At 40.4% G+C, this 24756-nt stretch overlaps 2 protein-coding genes across 4 annotated transcripts; one reads left to right on the forward strand and one right to left on the reverse strand.

Annotated features, from left to right (window-relative positions):
• The first annotated feature begins 9 nt into the window (after positions 1 to 9).
• Positions 10 to 16907, forward strand: CZH9orf85 (chromosome Z C9orf85 homolog). Of its 3 annotated transcripts, XM_053968919.1 has the most exons (5): positions 10 to 143; positions 8244 to 8350; positions 10473 to 10586; positions 11390 to 11570; positions 12200 to 16907. In XM_053968919.1, the coding sequence occupies exons 1-4, from the start codon at positions 42 to 44 to the stop codon at positions 11565 to 11567; spliced, it is 501 nt and encodes a 166-aa protein (XP_053824894.1). In that variant the 5' UTR covers positions 10 to 41; the 3' UTR covers positions 11568 to 11570; positions 12200 to 16907. The 3 variants fall into 3 exon arrangements, with proteins under 3 accessions (XP_053824894.1, XP_053824893.1, XP_053824895.1); XM_053968918.1 differs by lacking the exon at positions 12200 to 16907 and having other exon boundaries at positions 11390 to 11856; XM_053968920.1 differs by lacking the exons at positions 10 to 143; positions 12200 to 16907 and adding an exon at positions 2417 to 2449 and having other exon boundaries at positions 11390 to 11856.
• Positions 16908 to 21818: 4911 nt separating this feature from the next.
• Positions 21819 to 23294, reverse strand: LOC128802489 (uncharacterized). Its single transcript, XM_053968917.1, has 2 exons — positions 22421 to 23294; positions 21819 to 21896 (listed from the first exon to the last, which is right to left on the reverse strand). Exons 1-2 carry the CDS (start codon positions 22928 to 22930, stop codon positions 21861 to 21863), a joined length of 546 nt encoding a protein of 181 aa, XP_053824892.1. The 5' UTR covers positions 22931 to 23294; the 3' UTR covers positions 21819 to 21860.
• Positions 23295 to 24756: the final 1462 nt, after the last annotated feature.

Here is a 24756-nt window from a genome sequence, read left to right on the forward strand (position 1 = left end):
GGCCCGCGGAGCGGTTCCGGGGTACGCGGCGCCGGCCCGGGATGAGCTCGGAGCGGGGAAACGTGTCGCGCACGCGGCCTCAGCGCCACCAGAACGCGCGCGCTTTCAAGAACGACAAGTACGACACCAGTGCCCGGCGCAAGGTAGGCGTGGGCGAGCCCGGGCCGGCCCGGGGGACGCGGGGCTGTCCCGGCGTCAGAAGCCATCCCTCTGCAGGCGATGGAGCACTTGGGGCTGGAGCGGTGGGAAGGGTTTCTTGCCGAAAGCGTGGACATGTCCCCTTACGGTCTCTGAAGCCATACGCTGTCCCTGTGAGGTCTGGTACCAGGTCCTGATAGGCTTCGGGATCGCGAACGAAGTGATCCTCGGCAGTGGATGCCGAGGGACCGTTTTAGGGATGGAGATACCTCAGGCCCGGATCCGCCCACACCAGGCACAGTGCTGCTAATAGAGAATCGTAAGGAGATGTTTCACACAGTTGTCACTGTAAGCAAATGTGTAGTGTGAGACTTGAATCATACTTATGACTTGAAAGGACCTAGTTAAGCCAAAGAATTATAAAAGGAAGACTTAAAGGGCTTACATTTGTGCAGTGAGTGCAGCAATTAAATGTTCACTGGTGCATTATCCATATGAGTTCTTGAAAGGTGTTTGGCCTTCTTAAGGTTTGTGAGTATGTGGTCATAACTCAGAAATCTTGGTGTTTTGAGAGCTTCATTTGAACAACTTTGCCCCATTACACATAAGTACCTAGCTTCAATCGGCGTACTTTTGAGATAACTTTCATGTGTATTTCAATTTATTTTTTACAAAAGGCAGCTCTTCTGGTAAGTTAGATAGAAAGGTGTGTTCGGCTAGTCTATCAGCACTTTTGCTACAAAAGTTATCATCTTCCCTCTGTTGTTCAAGAAGACTGTTTTGTCTTTTTTTGGTTCTAAGCAGGGAAGGGGAAATGGTCTACAATATATTCTTGAAGTAAGCTCTGTGCTTTTAGTTTTGGTAACATAATATGTGGAAGGGGCTGAAGAACACGTGGTGTGTCTGAGCAGTAACACCACCAAAGTGGGATGTTTCATCTTGCACGCTAAACCAAGAAGGTGACTAAGACAAAACAGAGGATGAATAATCTAGGAGAGATTATCTGGTGCTATTGCTGTCATATCAATATCCCTTTTTACTGAACCTGCCTGGGTTGTCAAAAAGAGCTGGGAGGAGGGGAACAAAGTAGTCAATTAAAGCCTTGATGCCAAAGAGGGATGTTTGGGTTTTTTGTGAGTTTGTTTTGGTTGTTTTTTTTTTTTTTTTTAGGACTGGTTCTGCAAGTTGAACAGGCTGCTTTCCTGGGATTCTAAGCAGTGACAGTATTATTTGTTGTGTGAGTCACTGCATGACCTCTGATAGGAGAGTATTTTCTATCTGGGTACAAACATTCACACAAAAAATGTCATAGAGACCTGGTCTATCAAAAAAGTTTTCAAAGAGAAACTGAATTCTGGTATACCAGTTTTGTAACTGAATTAATCACTTTAATATCCACATGACTGTTTTTTCTGTTTTCCTTCCCTTTGAAAATAATTGATATCCTATAGAACTGGCTACACAATATCATGCACTCAAGAAAATATTTTTTTTTTTTTATGTGGCCAAGGTTTGCTGTGGACATCAACTTGTCTCTTGTCTTTCCATTTCAAGCAAATGATTTCTTTCCTCTCTGTGCCTGCTGGTTTATGGAGAGGGCTGAGTGTGTGGAAGTAGCATCCTGAAGAACGTGCCTCCTATTCTGGGGTTAGATAATGTTTGGTAAGGGGAAAGGATGCATCTCTTTTTCTTAGGGCATCCTGTCATGTACAAATTCAAGTCCTAAGGTACTGCCGTGTTTTAGGAATTATATTCCCCAGTTTAGTGTTCCAACTGAAACACTCTAAACCATGCACCACTCACTCACTCACTTCTCCCTCTACCTCTCTCCCTGCATAGCCCTGGAGAAGAGAACTGGAGGCACAAAAGGCAAAGATCACATGTTCAGATAAGAACAATTTACGGGAAACAGGAAATGAAATAAGGACACAGTCAGAACAATAGTGTAGAAGAGATGGTTCACACACAAGTGTTCACTATGTGGGACCCCTGGCAGTACCAGACCACACCATGCTATGTGACCTGGAAGGGACCCTCCCCCCATTCCTGCAAAATGATGTGATGTGGTGTAGAATAACCTTAGTGTCCTAGCCTGGAAAAATTAACCCAGGCATAGCCAGAACCAGGACAGGGGCACACAGGAGTCATTATAATGATGCTAGCCCCATTTTGCTGTTTTAAAGAAGTTAGACTAGCAAAGATTAAGTGGCGATTAATGTCATTGTTTAGATATGGACTATGCTGAATGATGACACTTTTGCATCTTTGTCTTTTGCAGTCTGGATGATCAGATATATCATGGATGTTCAAGGTATGATGAGGAAAAGGAAGAAATCATAGAAATTCTATCATAGGGACTGATAAAGGAATGGGGCATACTCCTTTCTACCTCTCATTAGCTCAGTAGATCAAAAGAATGCTTAAAGCTCCTCAAAGAGAATGGATATCCTGTAAATCACTGTTAAACATATGGGGGGGTTTTGTATTTGGCCTGTCTACTGTTGTACACTGTCCAATGCAGTGCTATCTTCAAAGACTGCAAAATGCTTATCAGCTTAAAATTTGGATCCTGCTGCAATTGTGCACTGCATTAGCAATGTTGAATATTTACTACAATAGCTTCAGGTTGTACAGTGGGTGGAGTTGAGGTAGTTAATTGTGGTGTTATTGCTATTTCTCTTAGCAATACTGAAGCAGTATCTGCAGAGGAAATTGATCTAATAATATTTTGACTTTTCTCTGCTGGCAGTCATTATCCAGTTGGTTTTTGGTTTTTTGAAATGTTTTGTGCTCTTTGTCTGACAATGACTGTGTCATCCATTTTCTAATCTTAGAGGCCGCAGACATGATTACTTGAGAACATGCTAGAAGATCCATCTGTCTTTGCTCTAATGATGAGTCTTTACTACAGCATTGCTCTTGAGGCTTGTTGAGGTGCAACAAAGTACACTGTCTCTCTACTGTATTTGTGAAACAACTACAACAGTGCTGGAAAAGCTTGCATCTTAGGATAACCTGAAGAAGGAATAGCCAGGACAGGGTATGACGCTATCTTGTTAGTTATTGAATCTTGGAATGTGTTTATTGGTGTTCACATTACATGGTATATTCCAGAATAGCTCTTCACAGCACTGAGCTGAGGAATATACATTATGTTATATGAATATATGTTTTATGTAAAATATATTACATAAGTCATCTGCAGTAGTGTGAACTACTTGTTGTCTACAACTGCAGTAGTTCTAGAAATGAAAGCAAATATAATTTAGAATTCCATTGTAGTAGGATGGTAAACCACAAAGTGATTCATATTTACATTCAAATGACTGATTAGTTTCTCCATTTCTTTCCTTTCATTAAGATGATAATCCACATTTCCCTAAATTTCAGGGGTTATTACCTCTGAACCTCAGCTTTACCACAGTGTGAATGTCAGTTACTTTTTCAGCCAGGTGCATGGATAAGTCACTTGTTTTAGTGGAAACACTGCTTTAGACTGTGGGAAAGCACTAGGAAGAGAACAGCTGAATGTAGAGCTTAAATGCTGAGTCAGTAATCATATTTTGAAACACAGAAGGGAGATAGAGATAAACCAGTGGCCAACTGGAATTGTTAGATAACCATATTGCAGTCTTTTTCAATAACTTTCTTGCTGCAACGTAGAGTAGCTTGGTAGACTGAAGTCTACTCTCTAGCCACTCCTGTTACTCTGGGCTCAGAAGTACATTCTGTCTTGGGTTGTAGCCTTTCATGTAGGGAGAATAGGAGCAAATATAACAACTGCTCTGGACTCTAACCCAACTCTGGAGGTGGGGCAGAGAGTGAGAGAAAGAATGTGTGGGTAGGTGCAGGAGGTGTGTCTGGTGTGTGTGTTTATGTGTTTTTGTGTATTTTCCATTCTTTCTGGGGGAGATGGTGAGAATCCTTCCAGTGCTCTCTTAAATGCTATATGCATATGTTGCTTAAATTTTGAAATAGACTTGATGAGAAAATATCTGTAGAAAAAGGAATTTCAGGTAATGCTGGTAAAATATGTGAGCAAGTGAAGCTCTGTGGGGGACAGTTTCAGCCTGTGTAATGTGTATTGGAACCCTAAAGTCTGGTATCTCAGTTTCACCTTTGTTAGTCTGCATGACCTGCTTTAACTGCTTAGTAGTCATGCGCTGGACGTCCTGTGGAGTTTTGTTTTTTTTGAGGAGTTCAGTTGTTCAGAAATCCTGCATTCATCCTTGTGCTGCATTTGGCCTTGCTAACTGAAGCAGTGCCGCCTGTGTTTCTGACAAGGAAGTCTATGGGTGGCATTAACATTACACTCAGTTACAGCAGAATATACCACTGATATGTGCTCAGTAGAAGGAATCTGCTTTCAGTAGAGGAAATCAAAATACCCATAGGTTCACACATAATTAGAAGCTTACAAACAGATGGTGAAGCTTCTTTGAAGCCCTGTCATTACATCCTACCTGTGAGCACTTTAATGCTAGTTTTAGCTAGGGATTATTTTGTGTGCCAAGTTAGTAGGTGTAGGTGCATTTGTTTACTTTAATACATTCTGAACTGCTTTTGGCAAGTTGTTAGGTGATTTAATCTTAGGTTATATGAGCAGAGAGGATGTTGATTCGTTAATGTACAACTGAATGTGCTTATAGTGTGCACATGGAATATTTCATGGCATCATACCTTAAGGCTGCTTAGGTATGTCTGTATTGCATAACTGTAATTTCCCTGGAGAATGTATAGACATACTGTAAGCACTGAAGGAGTTGCACCTGTCCTTGGAGCAAAGTATGCTAAAGAAAAGAGAGAGCTATTGACTAAAACAGGGAAATGAGCATAAAGAAAACCCCAGAGAAACTGCTGCAACAGAAACATAATCTAACGTGTTGGAGTAGTTTTCACAACAAGAAATTAATTTCAAGCACTACCTCCTATTTGTGTGTGAGGCCCTGACTACCTGCATAAAAGCTGGGTAGAAAAGTTGGAAAAGAATAATGAAGTTTACAGGGCTTTATGTGGGCTGTTGGGTTTATTAATATCCTCAAGGAAAAGCAAGCTATTAAATGAGAAAAAGGAAGAGAATATGAGTTTGTGAAAGCATAAACAATATACAAAATAGATAAAAAATGTAAATATTAATAGGAAAAGTAAACACCAGAGGAGTTTATTTGATTTTACTAATGACTTCCCCATTCTGACTGGAAACTGAGAAACAAAAAAATTTGTCTTCAGGTTTATTATGAGAACTTCTCTCACATGCTTTTTTAGCATTTTCAAAAATCTGAAAAAAACAGACTACTCAAATCTTTCATTAGGGACAGCTTTCTTTACTTCTTCAAGTTTGCATTGCTTTTGAAAGTGGTGTGTTATGGGTTATTTTGGTCAGAGGAGATGCTGAATTAAGTGTAAAAACCCACAGTAAATTAACAATTTATTTTAGTAATAGTAGCATTTAAATATCATGCCTTTTTTTTCTGAGCAAAATAAATCTAAAAGACAAACACAAGTTAAACTCTCTAATCACTTTCTTTACATCAATCTATCATTCTCTATTGACTTTCTAAAACAACTGCCTGGTAGGATTGTAAAGTCTTGGTGGCTCTTGTATTCAGATATGCTGAGCCAATGATTAATTACAACGCTCCATACTTGTGGCATCAAAATTGAGTAAAAAATACAGGAGGTTGCTGAAGAGGGGGAAGATGCTCTATGTGTACCCCTTAGAAGGAGGAAGTTAGAACTTAAAGCTGTTGTCTTTCTTCCAGTTTGTGACCTTCTGAGCAGATGAAATACGATTCCTTGATGAGTAGCTGTTTGAGATTTGTGGTTCCTCTCTAGCCCTCTTGTAGCCACCCTTCTGGTAGTGGGAGGTGCTCTAAGGTTTTCCCAGAGCCTTCTCCAGGCTGAACTGCCCCAACTCTCAGCCTGCCTTCATAGGAGAGGTGCTCTAGTCCTGTGGTCTACTTAGTGGCCCTCCTCTGGACTTGTTCTGACAAGTCCATGTCTTTCTTGTGTTGGGGGAGATCTGAATGATTATGTGGTGTCTCACAAGAGCAATGTAAAGGGGCAGAATCCCCTCCCTTGCACTGTTGGCCAGATTTATGGGCTGCAAGTGCATGTTGAGCTTCTCATCCACCAGCACCCACAAAGTCCTTTTCCTCAGGGTACTCTCTGTCCATTCTCCACCCACCTTGTATTGGGATTGTATTTGGGATTGCCACAGTCCAGGTGCAGGACCTTGCACTTGGCCTTGTTGAACGTCATGAGATTTGTACAGGTTCACCTCTCAGACCTGTCCAGGTCCCTCTGTACAGCATCCCTTCCCTCCAGTGTGTTGATCACATCATACAGGTTGGTGTCATTGGCAAACTTGCTGAGGGTACTCTCAATCCCACTGTATAAATGCCTTCTCCATGTCCTGGGTAACCAGGTCTTCTGTATCCTGTATCCCTTCTGAGGGGATCCACATTTTCCCAAGTCTGTCTTTGATCATTGACATGCCTAAAGAATCTTTTTTTTTCTTATCCTTGATGGGAACTTACTGGTGATTTTCTTTTCTCAGAAATTTTGCACATTAAGCAATTGTTAGTATTTTTTTAAAAATATCTCCATAATGCATCAGAACCACAGCTTTATGTATTCAATATGCAAGCAGTATGCAAAACCTTGTTTGGCTACTTCTTAATACGTCAAGTCTGTATTTGATCGCTTAGAAAATAATTTTCTTCTAACTGAAGCAGCCAGAAAGCACCACACGTTCAGTTAATCACACCATAGGAAAACTCATATTGAATGTGTAAGTTTAATGAAAAAGTAGATAATGGAACACAAGTCCCAGAGTATAGTTTCACTTGAAAGTAGCTTCTCTTCTGCCATGTACATTTTTGGAATAGGATAAGATACTGTGTATTTAAAGCTTGGCTTGTTGTTTTGGTCTTATGTATTGAAGTAGAGCTTTGTGGAGTAAGAAGCTCTTGTGGGTCACAAAAGCAGGAAATTACTTCAGAAGATGCTGTATTCGAAGAAATTTTTTTTTCAGTTTATTTGTGAAAGAATAACATCAATTGTAATCCAGATTAATGCAGAATCACTCCTTTTAGATATGCTAAGAAGTAGATGTGTTTTAAACCATTTTAATAATGCAATGTTGATATGGTAGCCATTTTTAAACTATCTTAAAAAATACATTTTTTTATTATATGCGTTTTTTAACTGTGAAATTGCTAGTTTTAAATTTCGGAATTAATATGAACGCCCATATGATATACAACATTAGTGCTGCCATTCCTAAATAGAGAAGAAATAAAATTAGATTGAGCCTACAAGGACATAGCTTCTTATTTAAAGTAAGAATGTGGCTTGGTACCATTTCCCATCTCAGAATAACCTCTCTTGTGCAAATACTACTGGCCAGTTGACATTTTATATTTCTGAGAAAGCTAAACAAAATATTGTAGGAGATATTAAGGTAATTTTTTCATTGTCTTGAAAATATACCATGGTTTAAGTTACCATTTAAAAATTTTTATCTTAGGTGCTGAGAGCAAAAATGTTTTCCATGAAAGAAGGCTAGGATTAGAAAGAAATTGAATAATTTGAGTACAAATAGTGTGTGGATTCTACTTTGTTGTTATCTGAGGAAAAATCCTGAGACTATTTAAACTATGTTGTACAGTGATAGCTTGAGCAAGAGTAAGTTAAGTGCTAAGTTTTGTAAGTTGTCTTCTTTGGACAAAAGCTGTGTATTTCAGGGCTTATTTCTTCTTTTATTCATTTTGTAAAAATTCTAGAGATGAAAAGAATAAAATACCTACGGTAATCAATTCTCAGCAATATAATAACAGAAAGAAGTACCACTATTAAGATAATTAAAATAATAATAGGAGTATTTATAATAATAATAATAACAATAATCTAGTCTTTAACCTCAAGGTACCCTTTCCATTGAAGAAAATCTCTAGACAAATGTATATGAAAGGCTTAATGTTAATATCAAGCAAACATGTTTATAGCACTGTATCAATCATAAGACGGGTAAAAATACTTTCTAAGCAAGATTTTACTCTTTACAGCAGGAAGTCAGTAATGATTTTTTTTAACTTATTCAGAAAATAAATGCTAAGCTTCATGATGGAGTGTGTCAGCATTGCAAAGGTATCTTGGAGTGGCGAGTAAAATTCAGAAAGTACAAACTGCTGTCAAAACCTAAAAAATGGTGAGTAAAAATATTTTTTGTTTATTGTTTATCATGTAGTTTGTGAGCTTTTGGAAAATATTCCAGCTTTGGAAACTCAGAAGAAGAAGCTGCTATTATGCAACATTTTTTAAATGTGCAATGACAACATGTAGGCAATGTTAATTTTGAAATTCATAAGTCTTTTATTTTAAACTTCTGAAAAGAAGACACAGAAGAAAAGTAACTGCTTCCCTCTTTGCTGTTAAAACTGGTTGAACTATGGACCTGTAGGTTTCCCAGACCATCAGTGTCCGCCTGAACAAAAAGTCCTTCCTGAATGTCACAATTTTCTAAGGTCTTGTTTCACATCTGTCTTAGAGGGATCTGCACATCTCTTGACTTCTGTACTTTGCTAATGTTTGCAATACATGCATTTCATTACCTCTTAGCATGTTTTCTCCTTTTCTGTAAGAAACTATAATCCTAAGTAGTAAATGTTGGCATTGTTTGCACAGAGTTCTGTATTGGTTGTTTTTGTATAACTGTATAACAAAGATGATAAATATTTGAACCTATCACAAACATATAAATTATTTTTGTTTTCTGAAGGAGATGCTCTCTGCTTCCTCCTTATTTGCTCAGTTGCAGAGGTCCTTACCTCCTGTGGTAGCAGACACAACCAGTGTTTCAGCAATAAAACATAGAACTCAGAGAAACCACAGCTGGGCTGTGGTGCACAATACAGCCAAGTTTGTCACAGTAGCTTGTATTTTAGTATTAGTAACCAGTTTCACTGTTTCATGTAAAACAAATGATTAGGTAGAAGGCTTGCTGAATAAAAAATAAGCATTCTGGGTACTACAGATGAAGTTGGGTTTTTCACTTTTTCTCAAATAACTATGTGCATCCTATTTTTTTTTTTTCCCAAGGGAGGAAAGCAGGCAAAACCCCCATGTAAATCAGGGAAGCATTGGACGTAAAAAAAGTGACATTTTAGAATAGCAGCTTATAACAGAATATATGATGTTCTCCCTCATATTTTTGAATAAGGAAGTTGTGCCTCAGAGCATTCTAGCTTTACAGGTGATCATTTCTATGCCAGCAGTACAATGGCTGGGTGAGCCATTGTTCTGAAAGGACAAGACTATGAAAATTTTCAACAAATGAAGCTTCTGGATGAAGTAAAAGCGTAATAGACATTAAAAATGTGACAAAAAAAGAGAAAAGGAATTCTTTATATTGCAAAAGATGGGGATGGAGGACTTCTCTGTACCTCAACTTATTTTTAGTTTTGTAACATCTTTAAAATTATGAGTGTTAGTACAACCACAAGTATTTCCTACTTTACTTCTGAGTATTTAATTATTAGAAGTTAAACTATTTCTTAAAAAATATATAAATCTGCCTTGCACTGGTAGAGCCTCTGTTTAGTATGACATGTTTGGGAACAACTTTTGAGGGCATTAAAAATTACTGTCAGGAGATCAGCATGACATGGGGTATATTGTTCTGGTTATGATCTCCAGATATACAAGGCTTTAGAAATGTCAGCTGAATGTTAAGCCACAGAATTTTGGAAATTACAAGATCTGCAGAATGTTATCATATTTTGAAAAAGAACAGCCCAAGCCATCTACTTTATTAGGTTGGGTTTGTTGAGAATACTGTTCCATGCAGGCTTGTGTTTATAGAAAACAAAGTCTAGCACTGACTCAGTTTATACTCTGAGAAGTTCAAGAGAAAGTCATTCCAGTGTTTCAACTGAAAGTTTTTTATTTGTAAAGTCCATGTACTTTTTCATACCATATGCTGCTTTTATCATTAAAACGGAAGTTATGCAATTTTAAAGTAAAAACTGCCTACTGAAATGAATGGAAATGTTTATTCTGTCAAGTTAAATATAAAATTCTTTATTTAATGTTTCTTTTTCAGTACTTTTTTTAGTAATTTTTTCAGAGAAAAGTAAGGGAGGGGGGTGAATGGCAATGATTTTGATAGTGCTATTTGATAAAACACTGAGTGTTTAATTTGAAACCAGCCTAAAATGTGTTGTTCCTATTTTGTGAGTGTTTGTTCCTTTTTTATATATTGTATTTGAACACAGAATGATTACTAAGTGTCCACAATATTTTTTTAAAACATATTTTCTTTCTCTTCACAGTGTGAAATGCCTCCAGAAGACTGTAAAAGATCCTTATCATATTATTTGTCGACCATGTGCTGGTAAACTAGAAATCTGTGCTAAATGTGGGAAACAAGAAGAAATAGTGATTCCGTAAGTAGCTCATAGAGTACATAGTTTCAGTCCTGTATTGATAATTCCCCTTGTAATAAGCCTTGTTTGGAAACTGCCAATATGCTCTTGTACTTTATCCCATATTCTCAGTAATCTCAACATGAATCAGTAGGAGTCATTTTCCTCACTTTCTTCAGGGGAAACCAGAGGTAAAATGCTTATTAATGTTAGTGGGGATGAGACAAAAAAGTCATATTTGGGTAAGACATTCTAGCACCAATGGGTAAATTGTATATCTTCTTAACAAAGCACTTCAAAATGGGTTTTGATGTAGAGCATCATAAAATATGCGCAAGCTTTACTGTTTGCATTTTGTCTGCCACTTGATGATTCAGTTGAATCATCAGAATTAACAGAAAAACTAAACAAGGACTGATACTGAGCACAGTTACCACAGGACATTTAGCAGGCTTTTGGCTTTTTTACTGGTTGTTCTCTATTGAGCATAATACATAAAACATTGATTTACTAGTTTGTGATGGCAGTCCAGCAGTTGCTTACTTGGTCAAGCTGTTCAAATATTTATTTTTCTTTCTTTACAGTTTTTTCTGTACAGAATACTATTTTATGCATACTTTACTGTGCTTTACTCTTTTATATCCTTCCTATTTAGTGTGAAGTAACTTTAGGGACTTTTATTGCCCTTCTGCTCCTTCTTCCCACCTCGTGCCATCTTCCATCCTATACTGGGATGGAATGCCAGGAAGATATTCTATCCTCTATTCTATTATTTTTTAAATTCCAGAAGTGGGTGGTGATAATATCCCTCTTGCTTTCTACAGGATTGATAAAGGACAAGACAGACCTGACAGTGACACTTCTAAAAATGGCCAAAAGAGCAGTAAATTGAAGGATGAGCTGGATTTTGAAACAAATTTCAGTAGTGCAGACAGTGATGAAGCTTCTGATGTGCTTGAAGAACAATTTAGAAGTATGAATTTTGAAACAACAGAGATCTAAAAGGTTGTGTTTCTGCAAGAGATTATATATAATCAAATATGGTAAACCAGTGCTTGCCCTTAAACTGCTCCAACCCCTGATTAGACATTTAAGGTCCTTGTATGTTAATTTTAGCATTGTGTATGATGATGCATATGGGGATTTGTATTGATACACATTTTTGTGTATTAGGAACAGAATTTCTTTGAAAATATTCAGAAATCCTATCTGTAAGCATAGTTATTTATTTCATACATATAATAACTCCCTGTTTTTATGGAATAAAGCCTCTTTGGGTAATTGTTTGAAATTCAGTATTATGTGACCGTTGGAAGTATTATTGCTACATGGAAATCTACCTGAAAATCTAGAATCTACCTGAAAGTCTAGTCTGTAATAGTTTTCTGAAAGAACTTGTAGCATTCTCTCAATGAGTTTCCAAAAGGAGTCTTACCCTTACACCTGGTGGCTTTCGTTCAATTTTTTTTTCCCCACAAAAAAGAAACAAGTGTGTAAATGCCATCACCAATACAGTTAATGAACAGTTAAAGCTTATTTACTATGTATAAGTGTGCATTACAGATTTGTGACCTTGTTGTAAATATTTTTTAAAGAAAAACCTTGCAGACTTTAGAATTTCTTTTCATTTTCAGAATTCAGAGATTTGTCTGGATCTGATGGAATTTTCTTTGATATGAAAAGACTTACATAGTGGAGTGATGCTTATAGAGTTACTCCCTTCCCAGTTTCTATTCTACTGTTGATTAAGCTGTACAAAGAACTTAACTGAAGCTGCAGTAACTGTCTTTACAGGATCTAGGATGGTTTGATTTCTTTTGTACTGTCTTCTTGGTCTTTACATTTAACTAACAGTGTATATATACACATTAACCTATGAAAATATGCTATGCCACATCTGCTTTGGTACTTTGCCTGTTTTGCAATAGTGAGCATGGAAAAACTTGATTCTCAAACTACATTTTTCAAATGCTCTGTGAGGAAATTCAGCTCTGAGGTTGTTGCCCATCCCTGCCTTGGAATGAAGGAAATACTCAATCATTTGGGTGCAGATAGGCACCCAATGTCTGTCCTGTCAAGCTGGAAAACACCAAAAAGGGTTCAGTGGCAGAAAATTAGATTGTCAGGTATGTTCAGAAGTGTTGGATCTGAAGGTTATCTGAAAGTTTCACTGACAGGTAAGTTCTCCCAACAGGACAGCAATGACATCTGACTTAGTATCACATCTGTTGTCCTGCCAGTTGATGTCAACAAGGGCAGAGTAAACAAGGAATATCCCATGCACACACTGCAAATGACCAGGTAGGAGAGTGCATAGAAGGAAGTTAATAAGTAATTTGGATTTAGCTTCAGAAAGGGTCTCTCTGAAGGGGAAAACTGAAACTTGGATTTTGAAAGTGCCATATGTATGGGAAACGTTCTTCCACTTGGAAAAATTTATAATGGCCTTGTTCTTTGTTGAAAGGTGAGAGGAAATCCTGGAAAGACAGGAAAATGTGATGGAACTGGCAGAAGATGTATAATGAGAAAATAAGGGGAAGAATTCTCATAGTGGTGACACAACCTGTCAGTACCAGGAGTGAGCAGAGTGACAGATAAACAATGTTGCAACACAGCACAAAAATGTTTGTACAAAGGGAAAGTCCTCTGAAGTCTTCATGTCACACTCCTGATGCTCTGTTCGGAGCTGGTACTGTAGCTGATGAACTGTGCTGTGGGTGAGCACAGGTGCAGTGGTCGCTGGCTGGTGTTAGTCCAGCCTATCTGAAGACAGTTTTGGTTCTGGCAAGCCTTCTGTCTTTGGTTGTAGCTGTGGCTAAAGGATATACTGTGGAAATAATTTCTGCAACACTGTTTAACATGGTGGTTGTGACTCAGCTTACAAAATGGCAGCTTTGCGGGGGAAAAGGAGTTTGCATTTTACTAAAGATTAGGATATATTTGGAACTGCATTAAGCTATTATAACTCATACTATGAGAGTTCTGAATATCAGGGGTTTAGTTTTCTTGTCACTTTTTGAGGAACTTATTGAACAGAGGATAATGCAGGAGTAGGACCCCTTTAAATGCTGATCTGCAGTATAATAATATAGAAATGGAGTATTTTTTAAAAAGGAGATCAAAAGTCATCAAAGATTTTTGAGATCTTCAGGGTAGTCATATAGATGGAATGATTTTTAGAGTTTTTAATTGAGATTTTGAAACCTTTTTGCCTATTCTTTCACAAATAATAATGAATTTGTGTCTATAAACAAGAGGAAATAAAAATACCACAGTGCCTGCAGGGTACTGAGATGCAGTTTAAACAGTATGACTGATTGGAGGTTTCAGAATTTATCTGGACCTTACAGTGCCTCATCAAATACATTACTGAAGAAGAAAATGATAGATATTAATTAGTCATCTGAAGATTACTTGATGCATCACTGGTGATGCAGTGCTGTTGCTGACAGTTGAGTTCCTGTTACCACGTTGCCCATAGGAGTGTCATTTGGCATGACTCAACACTGAAGTAATTAATTACGTAGTGGACTGCCAGTATGTCTGAGGTGGGCATGCCAGATGATTCTTATTCCACAAGGGGAAATGCTCATCATAGCTGGAGCTGACAGAACTCGACATGCTTGACTTATATACATTTCTGGGAATCAAATTCCCATGTCAAGGATTTCTTGAGACAACCTGGATTCATTGCAGTATGACGACAGCCTGATGTGGACACAGTGCTACCTCCTAGTGTATTCCTTAACAATCTTCTCTGTCAAAGTTCACAGGCATCTCTGAGATACCCTATCATCAAATGTTTTGATGGATCAGGTAATGCAAAAAACATTGCCCCATGATTTACTTCCAGTTTTGCATGGGCTGTGCTCTTCTATTCTTGTCTTGGCTACTGATTAATGCGTATTCCTCCAAAATACTGTAGTAATACCAGCCTCTGAAGGTTTATAGAACTACCAGTTAATTAAGAAAAGTACAGCTTGCTTTCTCCCTATAATGGGCATGTACTTGGATGTTGAGATATAAATCATAGCATTAGCAAGGAAAATAGAAGAAAATATAGAAGGTCATCAAATGTGAGCCACCTTGTAAACCTCTAGCCCTATAATTATGTATGTTTTCTTTGTTTAGGAGTTCTCAGAAGTAAATGTATGCTGGTGGAAAATGCAAAACCAAGTGCTTATTGGAAGCATCACCCTGACTTACAGAGTTAATGAGGAAAGCTTTGTAAGTGACAGGGAGAGATGCTTTTCTTTATCAGATGTTTAGGGAGCTGCTCATGCAAACTGCCAGCTCACTTAATTCTCCTGCCTACCTTTCATCTGAAAGCTAATACAATTCAAAACTCTTGGTGAAAAAGAAGGTATGAACTCTGCATACATACTCATCACATACAGTGAGTTTGTAAAGCAGGATTCCTAAACTTCGAAACAGTTGAAGTGAGATCTTTCTGTGTCTTGACAATACATTTGCAGACAAATTACCTGTAACAGACTAGAAATAAAATGTTTGACTTACTTCAAGTAGCAGACTTTTCTGCTGGAGTCCCTAAAAATTGTTAAGATGAAATCACAATAAAATTATCTTCTTTTTTTTCTGAAGTCAATAAGAAAACATGTATTTGTAATAATAGGAGTAATGGTCATAATTCAGTCATCAATAATAATTTGAAGACATGAAAACAGGAGCCAAAGGCATTAAGATTTTACCGAAAAATCTCTCTTTGCATTTTGCCTCTGATATAACTTCAGAAACCCAAACTGAAGGGATCAGATGAATTCTTATAAGTGCTTTGAAAAGAGCACCAAATAGTTTAATAATTTGCCTTTAAACTGCAACAGAGAAGACTGGGTTTTTATATAAAAACAAAACAAAACAAGGTCTATGCCTGTTACGGAATAGCAGAACTCACTTGAAATCTCTCTTTTAAGGATATCTTGAATTTTTGGGCCTCAAGATTGTAGTATCTCTTCTTCTTGCACTTGACTTGCAGTTTCCCTAATCTTATGTGAGCAAGTATGACACAATGTGTCAAAACTGTCTATGAAAAGTATCCACAGTTAAATTATTACAAAACATACCAGCAGTGAAACTTGTAGCATTTGTTGAATAATATGTAGTGGCAAAGCTACATGTGTAACAGTTAGATTTGTTTTTTCTTATAGACCCTCCTGACTATTATGTTCCTTTTAGGGTTATTTCATATCCTTTTCCCACAGCCGTTGCACTGTGGAAATTTCCAGCTGGCAGGAGAGCTGTACAGCCTCTGACTGTCAGCAAAAATGTATTACTCAGGGTAATTCCCAGTAGAAGGAACATAATTTATGCCAGAACCGTAAAACAAAGTGCTCTGCTTTGTGGGTCCACCTTGGAGATGGACTGTGTGGGCTTCATCAGACACAGGGGAAGATGGTAGATCAGCTTCTCAGAAAGAACAACCCTGTAGCACCCACACTACTCAAACTTTACCATGCAAATCCAATACAAAATACACTTGTGAGGTGTATGTGAAGTGAAATAAAGCCATGGGTCTTGGGAGGAAAAGATGAAAATGTGCCACAGTATTTTTTATAGTATTGGAGAAATGCAGAATAATCCCAAAGCTTCCATATCCAAGGAAAAATAAGCCCCATAAAACCAGACAACTTCTATTCTTTTAAGCAACAGCAGATTTACTATTACCTACATGACAAAGATTTTAAAAGTCTCTCTGGAAATCGCTAATATCTCATTCTCCAAAGAAAATAACTCTTCAGTAGCAGCTTAGTCTTCCTAAATATAAGTTAGTGATGGAACCTTCCAAAATGGAACAAGGTTGTACCTGCATTACTTAGAGAAAAGTCATAATACAATCTTTATGCTATAAAACTAATCTTACGTTTTAAAAAGATCACAAGGAATTTGCCTAGAAAATACCTAGAAAGACTCAAGTTGTATTGCCATAATCTTCCCATTTTAGGAAATTGTTGCCTTAAGGTTTAAGGTGTCCCAAAACTATGCAGTGGCCTGAACCTCAGAGCTATGGTTTTCACTGTGTTTCAGCAGGAAGTTTTCCTTTACTTCCAGTTTTTATACAATCTTGAGTTGCATTTGGGTATTAATAGTTCTGACATTATGAACTCTCCTTTCAAGAAAGAATTGCATTTTGGATCATCACACCTAACTAGTTGCTTCTTTCTCATTCTCATTACTGCACCTAAGGTCTACAGAGACCAAGTACAGGTACTGGCTATCTATGTTACTTCAAAAATCACAGTAGTAGCTGATTGGTTGTGAACACACCCCCCCCAAAGAACAACAACAACAACCAAAAAAAAAAAAAAAAAAAAAAAAAAAAAAAAAAACAAACAAAAAAAAAACACAAAAAAAAACAAAAAAAAACCCAAACACCACGCCCACAAAAAAACCCAAAAAGAAATGAAACTCAAAACAAAAAATCTAAACAAAAACAATAACAAACAAAACAATAACAACACTATCCCCTCCCCCCCCCCCCCCCCCCACCCCCATTCTGTAGCACTTCTTACCCAGGACATGCTCAGAATGAGTCCTGTTGGGCATTCTTGGCCCTTGCCACTAACGTGTGACATTAATGAGAACAGTCTGTGGTTCTAAAGGAAGGGTAATGCATATGCTTTAGTCTTTAAAAGGAGAGAAGGGCCTCTGTCAAATATCTGATGGTGTAAAGCAGGGTTGTCCAGCCAAGTTTGTCCAAAATGCCATTTAGAGGCAGAGGGTGGGGAGAAGGTGGGAAGAAGGGGAAGAGGGTGTGGCAGGAAACAACTTGTGAGTATGGAAGTACAGAAGTTCACACAGCCTGTACCTGCCTCTCTTTATGTCTGCAGTCTTCAGCTGTCACTGTAGTGTGCATAGAAATAAGTCCAAATAATACACCTAGAGCTTTATTGTAATTAGCCTAACACGTTGCTGTTTCTTGTCTCACAGCATGTCAACTGAGGTTTTAGCAGGTTCCAAGGAATGAAATACATTGTTGCTGTTTGAGACAGCTTAACTTTTGTTGAAATGAAAGCAATTTAAAGGAGACATTACAACGGACAGTAATTACTGTTTGGTACTTCTTCTCCTGGGGCCTGAATAGAAATGAATTAAAAATACTGATTCCGATTAAGAATCCCACTCATAGAACTGAAGCTAGAACTTCACAGTGACAAAACACAGTTATCAATACTTTACCTTTGTAATTTGAGAAACCTTTTAGTGTGATTTTGTTTGGGTTTTTTGTTTGGGATTTTTTAGGGGTGTGGGGATTGTTTTGATACTCTTAACATTAAAGCATTTTACCATTACTGACCCATTTGAGTATAGATATTTTCTTCACAGAGCTAATGCTTAAATAGCTCTGAGTTTTGTTAGTCTGCAACTGGGGAATGCATTGTGCCTCAACCTGAGCCAGCAGTCAAGCCCCAGGTAGCTGCTCACTCACTGCCCTACCCACAGAATTGGGGAGAGAATCAGAAGGGGAAAGATTAGAGAACTCCCTCGTGGGTTGAGATACAGGCAATTTGATAGGAAAGCAAAACTCACACACAGAAACAAAGCCAAGTAAGGGATTAATTGACTGCTTCCCACAAGCAGGCAGGTGTTCAGCCATCTCCTGGAGAGCAGGGCCCCATTACACATGATGGTGACTTGCCATCACTCCAAATGTTGCCCCTTTCTCCTTCTTCCCTCCACTTTATATACTGAGGATGATGATCTGGAGTTTCCCTTTGGTCAGTTTGGGTCACCTGTTCTGGCTCTGTTTCTTCCCAGTCCCCCATGTGCACCTATCCTACCACTGTGGCTGCATGAAGAGTAGAAAGGGCCTTGGCTCTGTGTAACCTGTGCTCAGAAATAACAACCATCTCTGTATAATGAACCCTCTGTTCAGCACAAGCCCAATACAGCCCCATGACAGCCAGTGTAAAGAAAATTAACTTTACCCCAGCTGAAACCAGGACAAAATGTTGTGCTCCTTCTTGAAGGTAAATGGTGTTACCAGGGAGCTTGATTTACTGACCTTGAGTAAACTACACTGGTAGTTAAATATGTCTTCTCTAATTGATTTGACATCAAGATAGCCCCGTGGGCTATCTCATTTTTGACATACACTAATGAAGAACTGGGTTCGAATTTTTTCATTTATGTTTAGAGGACTGATTTGCTGTCTCACTGTAGAGAAGGTTCCCAAATCTGTGTGACAATTGTTGCTCCAGAGTACAACAGGTACATAAGTCATCTAGAGTAGATGCACCAAGTCACAGAGATTCCTTTTTTAATTTTTTTTCCCACTTAGTAAGTGTGGAAGGAAGGAAGTGGAGCTGAAAAAACCCTGTGTTTACAAACTGGAACGTTATTCAGTGCCAAAGTACAAGCCTTTGTGTTGCTGCTTTTACCGACGTCCTCACATTTCTCTCTCGAAAAAGCTACCTTGCAACACCAGGTGTCACTGTAACAAATTGAAAAAGTTTGCTTGCAGGTCAGCTTTGTGCTGCTCGGTGATACACCAGGCTGGGTATCTCTGGGGGCTTTGTTTTCATTCCTCAGAGCTGGCTGGCCAGCTTTTATTTCACAGGATGCCGCTCCCCTTGATCTGTGCGCTGAGCTGCGACCCAGAACATCTACACTTCTAGCAAGCTTATGAGGGGAGGAGGTCGGGATCACGGGCAGACACCTGAGCTTGAAATCCTGCTTTTAATGTGAAGTTTTTTAGTAGGGAAAGCTTAAAAGGCTGTACTTCCCAGCCTGGCTAACCCACCTGCAGCTACAGTACTACAAGTGGACAAGTGCTGAGTTTCCAAAAGTCAGAGCTACCAACCTCATACTGTATGTTGCCCTCTTATAATGTGAATATTTAATTAATTAGAACATACATATACAAATAAAAATAAAACCCACACCAACCAACCAAATGAGTGAATGCTGCACAAACACAATAAATGATACAAATGAAGGATTACACATAGTTAGATTAAGCTCAGCTCATTAATTTCCCCAGAAATCTTGGAGAACCTGGTGTAGAGTTGTTGAGGGAGAAAGAAGTCTGAAAATGAAAACGTATTGCCAGCACGTCACATTTAACCAAGAACTCTCAGTTTCCACAGCAGCTTCTCAGGAGCAACCCTGAGTTGCTAGTTCCGAGGACATGGAGGTGTGTGTCAAGCACAACACAATTTTTAGTTTACTCTTAAGTTAGGAGGAAAAAAAAAAAAAAAAAGAAAAAAAGAGTGTAGGTAGAAATGAGTTAGTCTGCCTTCCTGTTATGAATTCCTTCTCAAAAATCATCTGCTCATTTACCACGGTGGGCCAGCCATAACCAAGAGCCAAATGCTCACACAGCTCTTTCCTAGCTTTGTTCTCTGCAACATGGGAAAAGGTAGAAGAAATGCGAGGAGACTTGTGAGATAATTACAGCTTAATAGAGATAGCAAATTGAGACCTAACCCTAACCCCAATCCTAACCCTGAGAATAAAATATAAAGTAAACAATGGGTGTTGGGGCAGTGCAAATCAAAAAGAGAAATTCACTTTCCACTTCCAGGACCTGTTTAGTTGCTACCAGAAGAGCAGGGTTTTGCCATGAGTAACATTTGTGGGCTGCTGTGGAGAAAGTCAGCTCCATGTCAGCCAGACACAATACTTTCATGTACTGAATATGCTTTCTGAATTGTTTCAGTGTCACAGCAAACTCAGCTCTGAGTGCAAAAAATATAAATTATTGTAAAACTTTTAGTGCAGACCTTTGCTAACACACACTGAACAAATTTGTAAGAAACTATATCAGCATACACCTGGGAATCCACATGTACCAATCTAATTAAATGTCTGCCTCTCACTAAAAGTAAGTCACTGTGCTCACTATGCATGATAAGCAGTTCTTTCATTGATAGAAAGATTTAAACCTCTATTTTAAAAAGAATTAATGTCTTCTTCATTACTCCGTAATTGGAAGACTATCAACAAAAATACAAAAAAATAGTAAGGTGCTAAATATTTAGGATAGGGTTATTTGGAGTCACTTGAGTTTGAGAACAGCAGCAGCATTTGAGATTTTAGTTTGTCTTTTTCTCTTTTGGAGGTTCCTCAATCCCTTTACTTCATGAATTGTTGGAGTCCAGGACATCCTTCTGGCTGCCCTGGCTGTCTCGAGATCCTGGCAGGGGGCTTGGAGACCTTGGCACAAAGTCAAAAACACCCGTGGCTTCGACTTCAGCCCATGGAAAAAGCTGCCACCTTTGTATGAGGAATTACAAGCCACAAGGCTTTGAGTAGTGTGGTAGTTGAATTAACAAAGGGTGAAAAAGTAGATTTTTGGGGTTTTTTTAGAATGGGGTTCAGGGGACAAGATGGAGGGATTTGGGTGTGTCCTGGCCTTCTTCTCCTTCTTCTTGTCCTCCATGTCTTGCTGTGATGGTTGCTCTATTGGTTGAAGGTAGAGACACACTGTCTAACATAGATGATAGGCACAATATTGTAAATATAATACACATAGTTTCTAGTATAAAATGTAAACGCCATCCAAGGTGACACACAGAATGCCATGGCTGACCTGCTAGACAGAGCTCAACAGGTCAGAGAAAGAATGTTACAGATAAGGAAAAATAAACAACCTTGAGAAGCCGACCCTACGCATTCCGACTCCTTCTTTGGCTGCACGGGCTGGGAAAAAGGACTTTTACAATCTTGGGGTCATCCCTACATACAGACCCCGAGATTTTGGCATCCCTGGATGGGCCAGGGCAACGACATTGGCTCATCAGGTGAGCCAAAAGACTCGAGCCCGGACCATCGGAACATCAGAACATTAGACATTGAATTCCAGCCCAAGAAAAGGAACACTGCCTGAGGAGGAGAAAAACCCTTCCTGAAGAGGACAGCCTGAACCCCTGCAGAGAACAAATCGCTTCAAACTTGACTCAGAAAGGAGAAGATCCAAGGGCCCTGGGTATTCTCCACCAGAGATCTGCTGGCCAGTGACGAAGAAAACCTCTGAATCGATTTTGCAGACAGCACAGTGAGATCAGTCAAAAATAAGAACATGGGGGGCTTGTTCCCAGGGTGATATTTGAGCGAGGATTTTGGCAGGAAGTTAATAGGCATCTTTATCATTTAGCAGCGAAAAAAAGATAAAACGGCTGTAAAGCTTTTGCCTCAAGCCAGGAAAATGCTGGAAGCAATTTCAAGGAATTCTGCGGGAAGTGTCTGTAATAGACAGGCAGGGGACACTTACCCCTGAAAAGTCAGGAGGGGCAGACTTGACACCAGTTAGAAGGGTGCAGGAAGTATCACCACCCATTAGGTCTCCACACACACGCATGCCAGTTCTGAAAACTGAAGTTAAATATTTTCCCCAGTGAGCACGAGGACTGGGACTTTGCATCTTTTGAGGCATGTTCGCCTGATTCGCAGAGACCAATGAGAAGCCTCAACTCAGGGACAGAACAGCCCACACCCCCCTTTACGGGGACTCAGACAAGGAGGTGGCAGGGGGGTGCAGAAACAGCGCCGGGAACATCAGGGGTGGCGGCGGGCTCCGGGGCTGCGGGGGTCGCCGGGGACGGGCGAAAGCGGCCTTTCGGGGAGCCGCGACAGCCCGAGGACAGCAGGGGGCCGGCTGGGGAGACCATGGGGGTCGGTGGAGCCGCGGCAGGATTGCGCGCGGCAGCGTTCGTAATGGCGGGCGCAGGGGCGGCAGGGGAAACCGCGGGGGAAGCGCGCGTGGCGGACACCACGGTGGCGGACACCGGCCAGCCGCCCGGGGCATGTGCGAATGCGGCGGGAGCGGCGGCGGCGGCGGCGGACACGCGCGCGGCGGGCACGGGGACCGCGGCAATAACATGCGCGGCAGAACAAACCGTGGCGGCGGGCGCCGGCCAGCCGCCCGGGCGGAACGCGGCAGCTGCGGAGGGAGCGCCGAGCGGCACCGGGCCGGGTGGAGCGGGACGCGCGGGCATGCGCGCGGCATGCGCGGTACCGGCCGCGGCAGCGGCGGAATGCGGCGAGCGCGCGTTGATGACATCAAACCCAGAAGACGGAGCGGGAGAAATTTTATCTCGTCTTGCGAACGCAGCGGGGACCCTGACAGAGTGGGGGACACTCGCGCCGAGTGCAGGCGTTGCCACGGAGCCCGGGGGGGACCAGCCCCGGTGGGGATCGGAGCGGGGCGGAACCAGGACGGGATCGGGGCAGCGCGGGTGCTGGCCGGGGGCAGGAGGAAGGCATGCGCGGCCGCACCGGAACGAGCAGAGGCGGGGCGTGGCGGCGATGGGGGCGTTCCTTCCCACATCCCCATGGTGATGCAGCAGAAATGGGGCGTGGCCTGGGCAGAGACGATCTGCAAGGCGCCACCCTGTCCCGGTTGCCATGGCAGACAACTACGCCACGGACTGCGACAGCGTCACCTGGTGGCGGGACTGCAACATTACAGCAACCATGCCCAGCTGATCTGATAACACCGCCACCCAGTGGCGAAGTTGCAACATTACAACAAACATTGCAACAATATTTTCCGATTTCTTGCGAAAGACAACTCCAGGAAAAACGTATCCTGTGCAGCAGGATGTCATGGGGCTCAGGACATTCCTACTGAAGCGCAGCAACAGGATGATGATGTACTATGTATTACTGCTTCAGAGGGTGTCCCAGCTTGGATGGTTTCAACGCTAGGAGCTGCTGGTTCATATGGCCAGGGACAATCAACTTTGATATCAGGGGATGTTGTGAGACAAATTCTTGTGCAGTATATTGATACAGCCTTGAAGTCTCGTCTGGATTTGGTGACTCAACTTTCGCAGATTTTTTTATTCAATGCAGAGCAGCAGTGCTTCATCTTTAGCCACAGATGTTCCTGTTCCTCATTCAGGACCAAGGGAAACTCCAGGACTGTCAATATTTTTTAGAAATACAGCGCCTACAGTCCAGCAGAGTGTGGAAATGCCACTGATGTCAGTGGATCCCAGGATGGGACAAGTTGCTGCATGGCAGCAAGCACAACAATTGACTCCACTTTATAAGCAGATATTCATGGAATTACAAATACCTAAAACACCTGTAATGACAGATTGGGCAGAAATCAAGAAAAAGGCATTGAAAGAAAAAGACTTCCACATGACTCTTACAAGGGACATTGCCATGCCCATGAATTTTGATGCACTGGGTCAAAATCCAAGATGGGAATGATTGGAACATCAAAGACCTGATCAAAGTGATAAAAGATAATGGCCTCAGATCTTCATATTTCAAGCAACTTTTAAAACTTACTTTTAATATATACAATATGACACCATATGATATCAGATCTATTGTGTCAGTGATTCTCACTGACACACAAATTCTCATGTGGGACTTGAGATGGAGAAGAGCTCTTACTGAGCTGAGAACCAGATACCAAGGCAGACCAAACACAGCTCTCACTGTGGCACAAATGGCAGGTGATCCCTCCAGATGATAATCCAGCTCAACAAGCAGTGCGACTTCCACGAGAGGTGCTGAATGACATCAAAGAAGCCGCAAGAAGAGCAATCATGCAAATTACACCGGCAGGAATTCAAGACACCATTTATACAGACATCAAGCAAGGTCCTTCTGAACCTTCTTTTTCATTCACTGACTGCCTCACACAGGCAGTGGACAGACAAGTGACTGAAGAGGCAGTGAAACCACACTTGCTCCAAAGCATTGGTTTTGCAAATGCCACCCCAGAATGAAGATGAATCTTCAACGTAATGACAGGCCAACCCTCTCTGGCAGAAATGGTGGAAGCATGCAGCAAGGTGGGAACACCTCAACATGTTGCATCCATCATTGAAGAATGGATGGAGAAAAATTTTAAAGGGGTTCTCTCAGAGCTTCAAAAGAAGGGTAGATTAGAGGGACAGTGCTACAAATGTGGGGCCCATGGACACTTCGAGAAAAATTGTCTGAGACTTGCAAAAACTGGGCAGTTGACAGACGTTTGTTCAAGACGCAGAAGAGGAAAACATCTCACATTCTCATCTTGAGAATGCTGTTCTCAAACAGATGTGGATGGAAGACTTCTACCTCTTCCAGGAAACTCAAATAAAGAGCACGAGTCACCAGTGCGCGATGACACAAGTGATAACGATGATTCAAAATCAAATTCCACAGACAGGACAGATATTGGAGAGCATCAGATGGACTCCCTCAGTGGGACAATGTTCTGGTTTGAAAG

This window comes from Vidua chalybeata, chromosome Z (genome assembly GCF_026979565.1).
Source record: "Vidua chalybeata isolate OUT-0048 chromosome Z, bVidCha1 merged haplotype, whole genome shotgun sequence".
NCBI lineage: Eukaryota > Metazoa > Chordata > Aves > Passeriformes > Viduidae > Vidua > Vidua chalybeata.